General features: G+C 45.2%; 1 protein-coding gene across 1 annotated transcript; it reads right to left on the reverse strand.

Moving 5' to 3' along the window:
- Positions 1 to 245: 245 nt before the first annotated feature.
- On the reverse strand, positions 246 to 6,890 carry bmp3 (bone morphogenetic protein 3). Its single transcript, XM_056419406.1, has 3 exons — positions 6,246 to 6,890; positions 4,475 to 5,382; positions 246 to 2,760 (listed from the first exon to the last, which is right to left on the reverse strand). Exons 1-3 carry the CDS (start codon positions 6,556 to 6,558, stop codon positions 2,569 to 2,571), a joined length of 1,413 nt encoding a protein of 470 aa, XP_056275381.1. The 5' UTR covers positions 6,559 to 6,890; the 3' UTR covers positions 246 to 2,568.
- Between the last annotated feature and the right edge of the window lie 924 nt (positions 6,891 to 7,814).

A 7,814-nucleotide genomic window follows, 5' to 3' on the forward strand; every position in this document is an offset into this window, starting at 1 on the left:
AAGGTTTAAGGGTCTTAAAAAAGGCGACTTGCCAACACTTCGAGTCATGTGACCATTGAGTACTTCCTTTATAGCCTCATCTCTTCAAAAAATGTAAAAAGTGGTGCAAAACGTGCAAGTTTAATACATTTTATCAGCACTATTATTATTTATATTTTCTGCAATATCCGATAATGCAAACTTGGCCTGTAAAAGATACGTCATTCCTTTAAATCCACCCCACCCCTAAACAACCTTGAAAGATCTGAGTCTTGCATACTTTTTATTCATTACTTTGAATGCTCTGTCAGGAGCTCAGAGGGACCACACCTGTACAAGATATGCAACATACAGAAAATAAATAGATGCATGTCAACGGCTCATTTCCATATACAAATATATTTCATGAAGCTTATTGTAGAAGCATTTATGTTGTAGTTGTTTTTAACGACCAGCATAACATATACAGAACAAGATTTAACCGTGAAGTGGAGTAAATGGCTTCACTTTGATCTCTTTCCACAACCGGGGAGGTCTCGAAAGAAGAGTCTCAAGAGGCCGCCGCTTCACTCGCAAATTAGAATCTGCGTTGGCACGAGATGAGGAAGCACGAACATGCCGGTACGAAATATATAAACTTTTTTAAAAAGAGAAAAATTATCCGCCCTTCGTTATTGACACAAAATAAAAAGTCTCTGAAAATATCAAAATAGAGAATTATTCAAAAATACATTTGAGAGAGTAAGTTCCTCTGGCGATCGTACACTAAGTACATGTTCACTCATTGTGGACCAAACTTTCGTACCATAAAGAAACTTTTTTCCACATGCTGTTTGCCTTGACTTCAACTACATTGCAAACTGAGCTCAGTCTTTCCCGAAATAGGTCGACCAATCAAATGGAACGGTTCGGAAAAAGCAAGAAATCCATCGGAAGGCACTACTATCTCAGAGACATTACACTGTCATCGGCGTAGAGAGTGAGCATTACACTGTCATCGGCGTAGAGAGTGAGTATTACACTTTCATCGGCGTAGAGAGTGAGCATTACACTTTCATCGGCGTAGAGAGTGAGCATTACACTTTCATTGGCGTAGAGAGTGAGTATTACACTGTCATCGGCGTAGAGAGTGAGCATTACACTTTCATTGGCGTAGAGAGTGAGCATTACACTGTCATCGGCGTAGAGAGTGAGCATTACACTGTCATCGGCGTAGAGAGTGAGCTATGTACAGACAACAATAAACAAGTCGATGGAGAGAAAAACGTTTTTCTGCTATGCGTCAGACCAATTGCTCTGAATATATATTTGGTTTCATGATCTCTGACATTAATCCACAACCCAAAGACAACATCACGACCCTCTTGGTCAATGCTGACCCGACGTGATCGAACAACCGCACGGAGTTATTTAAAAAACAACTCTTTACAGTAATATTCCAGGCTTACGCAACCCAGGAAAACTGATCAGCCCAAATCATTCATTATATTATATGTAATATAACCTTTACTAACAGAATCTGAGTGAAAAGTCGGTGTTAAAAACCCAAAGGCACAATTTGTTATCATTTTGAGGGACTCTAGCTCATTGTTGTTCATATTAAGAAGAAACACTTTAGGAGTCGTTTACTTTAAAATTCAGATCACTGTTTTTTTTCTTGGAGCTAAAACCACAATAGCTTTCATCTGAACTTCATTTTTTAAATTCCTGCTATTTTCTTTTCACGAAATTTGGCAAATAAACAACCTAAAATGATATACCTTAAGAATATTCAAAGCAAAACTGATTCCAGACCGGACCTTTTTGTTTTTGTTATCTTAGTTGATTTCTAGGATTATTCTGACAGTTTATAAGAGTTCTTCTTCATAAATGTCATTCTATGCTGTAAATACATACATTTAAACACGAAAACAAAATGTAAAAAAATACACCAGCATCAAATACATTTTAAATCCCTGTGGTTTTACACTTGTAATGAAAAACTCCATCTTTCTGAAGTTGGCATGTAAGACATTTTCATTGGTCTCCTCAACATATAATAAACTCTTAAAACGTGGTTCTGTACAACAACGGATCTAAAAAACACGAACACGCACACCTTCTACTGTTCCGTCTGCGTCACAGGTCTTCTGGCTTTGGAATCTAATATATCTCTCTATAGCAGCCAAGCCGATAATTACACGATAACTTCTCATATAGTGAATAACACAGTGATGGTACGGACATAAATACGTACGACGAGTAACAAAACCATGCAAGTGCGAGCGTAGGGTGACCGGAAGACGACTTCGCCAGGCGTCGGTTCAAAAGTCTCTCGCCTTCGTTGGTGTATTTTCATATCTTGACAGGCGAGTTTATGAAAGACCGCCCGAGAAGATAATAACTCCCGAGCGGACCGGCCTCCTCTTCACGGGGAACGACCGGCGGCGGCTCAAGTTGAGTCCAACGAGTGTCTGACGAAAGGAACGGAAGGAGAGAGAGTCCTTTTGGGGGTTTCTTCTTAGGGCTGCACGTTTTTCTTCTTTTCTGTGAGTTTTATCTGAACAGGCATTGAAAAATGTGATTACAAAAATTCTATTTATATTTAAACTATCTGCAAGCGCAAGAATCTACAGTCATGTTGGGGTAGACCTTCAGCACCACGTTCTTGTCCTCGTCGAAGAAGAGGATGCTGAGGGACGTCATTTTCTCCGGGACGCAGCACGGCTCAGGGATGCCGGGCACGACGCCCACCGCCCGCACGATGCTCTGGATGGTGGCATGGTTGGAGGGCCGCAGGGCCTGCAACGGGGACGAGAAGGGTTCAACAACGGAGGAGGAAATCTTGTATCGCTTTGAAGGCAAAGCGTTTCATTGATGCACTTCCTGTAGCAGTTTTGTAGCATTCTGTCAAATTTCTTTAAGTATTTTATAGCATTTCGGAGCATTTTGTAGTGTTTTGTAGCATTTTGTAGGATTGTGCAGCATTTTTCAGTGTTTGGTAGCATTTTTGTAGCATTTTGTATCAGTTTTGTAGCATTTATTAGCAGTTTTGTAGCTTTTTTGTAGCAGTTTTGTAGCATTTTGTAGCAGTTTTGATAATTTTTTAGATGCACATAAAGAAGATTTCTAACTAAATGTCTTTGGAGGAGAAACGGTAGAGAATGTATGAATATCAAGCCAACATGTCCGTTCACAGGCCGAGTTCCTCTTTTAGAACTGCCGCATCAACGATGGCGTCGGAACGAGAGAATGTTACCGACATTCAGGCTGCGCTCAAGTTCGGCTTCACCTGGTTTAGATGAACTTGAAAGTTGAATTATCTGACATTATCACTCATAATAGTAGATATATGTAAAGATGGAAACATATGACTTCAATTGTGTTTAACCCGTCTTTGTAGGCAACCTCATTTCCTCCTCACTTCCGTTGTTTTTGGAATCGTAGTCCAGGTCAGACAAACACGGGACTTTTACCCAGGAGACCCGGTGTTCGAGTCCCAAACATTTTAATGTTATAAACTTACTTTCCAATTGACATCTGTAACTTTAACGATGTAAGGAACAAGCTCATTTAAATCCAACTCGATGATGTTTTTAGTGATGGTAACCGAGTTGTGTTAATCTCGTGTTTTAGAGACAATCGATCTGATCGGCTGCTTCGCGTCTTCTGGTCCAATAAGGGACGCCTTTTAATTTAAGGAGCTTTTTAGCAGCTTCTAAGACTTCAGCCTGTCATCAACCAAGATCACAGGGTCGGGGTGGGGTGGTGGTGGGGGGGTCGCCTCGGGCCCTCCTTCTGGGACTAATTACCAGCAACTACAAAGGCTGGAGACTCCGAGGTAATTAATTAAGTGGACGGATCTCGAGCATTCCGGCCATGTTTAAAATACCTGTGATGTTATCTGGTCACAAGGGGGTGAGGAGGGGGATGTTTAACAGGGTTCTTTATTTCTCTCACTTCTCTGGCTTGTCTTTCTGGGTGAATGTTTCCTTTAAAAGGAGTGTCTTAGGAACCGAGTCGCTTCCTCAAAGGAGCTTGTTCACTTTTTTCCCACGAGGCTGCCGATTAATTTGTATTGATTTTTTTAACGTTGAGGTCTGCGTGTTGAGATGGTGCATAATGTCGTTAACATGTTTCTGAACCAGAGCATCGAAAACACATTGATATGAATATGCCTGTTGACCAAACTGATTACAAGGCTGGTAAAAGAACTGAAGGTTTAAAACTGGAAGAAACAGTTGCCTTTGAACCGTGACCCTCAAATAAAACCCCAAAGAGACGAATAAAACCAAAGAGACGAATAAACCCAAAGAGGCGAATAAAACCCTAAAGAGACGAATAAAACCCTAAAGAGACGGGGGGGAAAACAAATAGACAAATAAAACCCCCAAAGAGACGTCTTATAGTCGTCCAGTGACCCACAATGCATCAGTGTCTGGCTCTGGATCCATTCTCGAGGCAAACAAACCAATAAGGAACCCTCATGGAGCCCCCCCCCCCCCCCCCCCCTCACCTTGGGCATGGGGAACTGGCAGGACCCGGAGCAGTAATAGGCGTCGAAGGACTTGGGCGATATAATCCACTCGCTCCACCCGATGTCGGCGAAGTCCACCTTCAGGTACCGGCGGGCGCAGTTCCTGGGCTCGATCCACTGCCTCTTCCTCGCCTTCTTGATGGTCTGCTCGTCGAACTGCAGCAGGGGCATCTTGTGCCGCTGGCTCTTGCGTGCCTTCTTGCGCGGCCGGCGGCTCGGCTTGCCTTCGTAGGTCTCGTAGGGGCTCGCCTCGTCCCAGCCGGGCACCTCGTACGGGTACTCGGGCCCCGGCAGCTCGTTGTTCTGCAGCGGCAGCAGGACGTTGGCCGAGCGCTTGCCTCTGGGCGGCGGTGGCGGCTCTCGTCCCGTGTCGTTCCTCAGTTTCTGGAAGGCCTCCCCGCCCACCGGGTGGCGCCTCTGGAGCGTCGCCACCACGCTCTCCGGCTCCGAGATGGCCGAGTCGTTGGCGTAGACCAGGATGTAGGGCGAGCGGTCGGACAGCAGCTGCTTCCACGGCCGCGGCCCCTGGGACGCCACATCGATGCCGATCAGCAGCTCGTCGTGGTGCTTGGCCTGGCCCACCACGCGCGTCACGTCCTTCCACTGCCAGGAGATGAAGTCCCGGTACAGCGTGGACGCGTTGAGCCGGAAGTGACCCAGGGTCCGGGTCTTGTTGTCCACGGAGGCGAAGCTCCACACGACCACATGGATGTGCTCGTGCCGGTGGGAGCCGCGGCGTGCGCAGCCCTTGTGGCGGGGGCAGCCCCCCCCCCGTGTGGCGTTCCGCAGGTCTCCGATGTAGTAATGGAGCGTGGCGGACAGGACGTCCTCGGACTTGGTGAGCGAGGTGAGGTTGAAGATCTGCAGCTGCTTCTTGTTCATCGTGCCTGAGCATGTGATGAATAATATGGTTTACAATCACAATAATATGTCACGTATTTACATTATTTAAACTACACAACATCTCCATGAATGTGGAACGACTAGACACCTCAGAGAGGTGAACTGAGCCTTTACGTGCAATACAGCCACCGGCCGACAGGAGGCAGTATAATCTCACAAACTGTGACCCTTTGTGTAACCTGGTGGTCTTTACTGCTGCACACGTCCCTGTGATAATAACACAGCGTGGCCTGAAAGCAATTCAGAGTTTATGGGATTAAAGTTATTAAGAATAGTTCCTTAATGGAAACACTCATAAAAAACATCTTATTTAAAATCTCTCCGCGGGCTGGTGGCTCGAGGGAGAACGAACAAAAAGGGTTATTGACTATTTGACAGTGAAATCCTAAAAGGTGAGGAAACTAACAAATGTGTCCGGGGGAGGAGAGAAAACACGATTTAGCTTTTAAAAGAACTGAAGCGGAAACTCTGGGAGGAGGGGAGGGGCAACAGGTTGATCACACCCCACTGGATCAACAGGTGTATCAGCACGGGAATGTGAACGGCATCAGTGTTCACGTATAAAAAATTAATAATATATATATAAATACATATATTTAAAAAAACGAAATCAGGATAATATTGAACATGTTTCTACTAAAAAATGATAAACGTCTCTTTTTTCTCTATTGCCTAAATTGGGCACTTTATTCCACTTGACAGTTTCTTTGAACCAACACATGCATATTTATATATATATATTTATATATATATATATGTGTATGTGTATGTGTATGTGTATGTGTGTGTGTGTGTGCGTAATGCCTCACGGCTGAGTGTAACCGTGAGTAAAAGCTTGGACACCTACCCCAGTGCGCTTTGAAGCTGCGCACGGTGTTTCCGTCCTTGAAGGGAAACCCGGCCCGGTTGTACTTGGCGTAAAGCATTTGCATGTGTTCCGTCATTGTATCCTGTAAGAGCAGATCCATGTCGTCTTTCTGCTTATTATTATTATTATTATTATTATTAGTAGTAGTAGTAGTCGTAGTAGTCGTAGTATCCTTCTCCGAACGGGTAAAATCCACCTTCCGACTGTCCGTGTTCAGCATCGCGCAGTATCCAATGCACAGAGAACTCCATCCGTAGAGCAGCACGAGCGCGAGCCCGGAGTAGAGAGCCATGCTTGAGCCCAATAGGTCAAAGTTATGGCAGCAAGAAGAAAATAATAATAAAAATTAAAAGTTACAGTTGTGGTGAAAACTTAGCGCGTTTCCAAAAAGTGTCTCCGATCTCCAAAAAGACGCATCGTCCCCGGAGGAGTCTCCTCTCAGAGAACGATCCCGTCACCTCGTAACAGCAGGACTGTGGGCAAGAACATGAAAACAAAGGTATCCAAGTTGTCTTTGTTGTTGTTGTTGTTGTTGTTGTTGTGTATTCTCTAAAGTTGCGATGCAGCTCAGTGAACGCGCACACAGAAGGTGAAGATCCGCTCTGGTTGGAGCTTCAGGACCTGCAGCTCCCCCGTCTCAGCTTTCATTGAAGGTAAAAGCATGTTGTGCTCGGTATTATAGGACTTGTGGGACCAGCTGGGTATTCCTCACACACACACACACACACACGCGCGCGCACGCACGCGCCAGTGAGAGAGGGAAAGAGAGAGAGAGAAAGGCGAGAGAGCGAGTTTCCTGTTCCAGACACTTTTACACGCATTCAGCCTGAGTCGGATCTTTAAAAATAATAATAAAATTGTTTTATTTAAAGGAAATTCCGCCGGTTTATTGAAGTGATTTATTTTGTGTGTGTGTGTGTGTGTTTTTTGGTGTGTTGAATATCTAAACTGCCCCCCCCCTCCTCCTCCGTGCGTAATGTTCCCTGAATGCAGCAGCAGTGAACGCGCACACAGAAGGTGAAGATCCGGATGTCGGCATTAAAAGCTCTCTGGCTTCTTTAGTGGAGTTCAATGGAGTTAAGCACGCACATCCTGGACCATCGCGGTCCGGTCCGGATGCTGTACTGTGCCCCCCCCCACCGCCCCGCCACTGGGCTTCTCTTTCAGGGGCGGTCGAGAGGAAATGATTAGCCCTACCTCCCCCCCTGGACATCTGATGGCAATAATATGATCATGTCCTTCATGGCTGAGGGGTTAACCCCTTCAGCCCGGAGGAGACCCACCCCACTGATCCACCAGGGAACGTCCACCAGACATAAAGGAGATCACACAATAAAAGATAACACCATAACTTTGGTGTTTGTGATGAACTTTTACATGTGGTCCTCTGACCCTGAGACTAACCCTAACCCAGACCCTCATGCTGCGTTATTCGTGAGTTTACTTGCTTGATTATTTGTGGTTTATTCGCGTCATTAGCGTCATTCGGACCTTAGAGGGGGCGGGGCTTATCTTTGAGGCTTTACATTTCCTTCATCCACCATGAAG

Source organism: Pseudoliparis swirei, chromosome 7, assembly GCF_029220125.1.
Source record: "Pseudoliparis swirei isolate HS2019 ecotype Mariana Trench chromosome 7, NWPU_hadal_v1, whole genome shotgun sequence".
Lineage (NCBI taxonomy): Eukaryota > Metazoa > Chordata > Actinopteri > Perciformes > Liparidae > Pseudoliparis > Pseudoliparis swirei.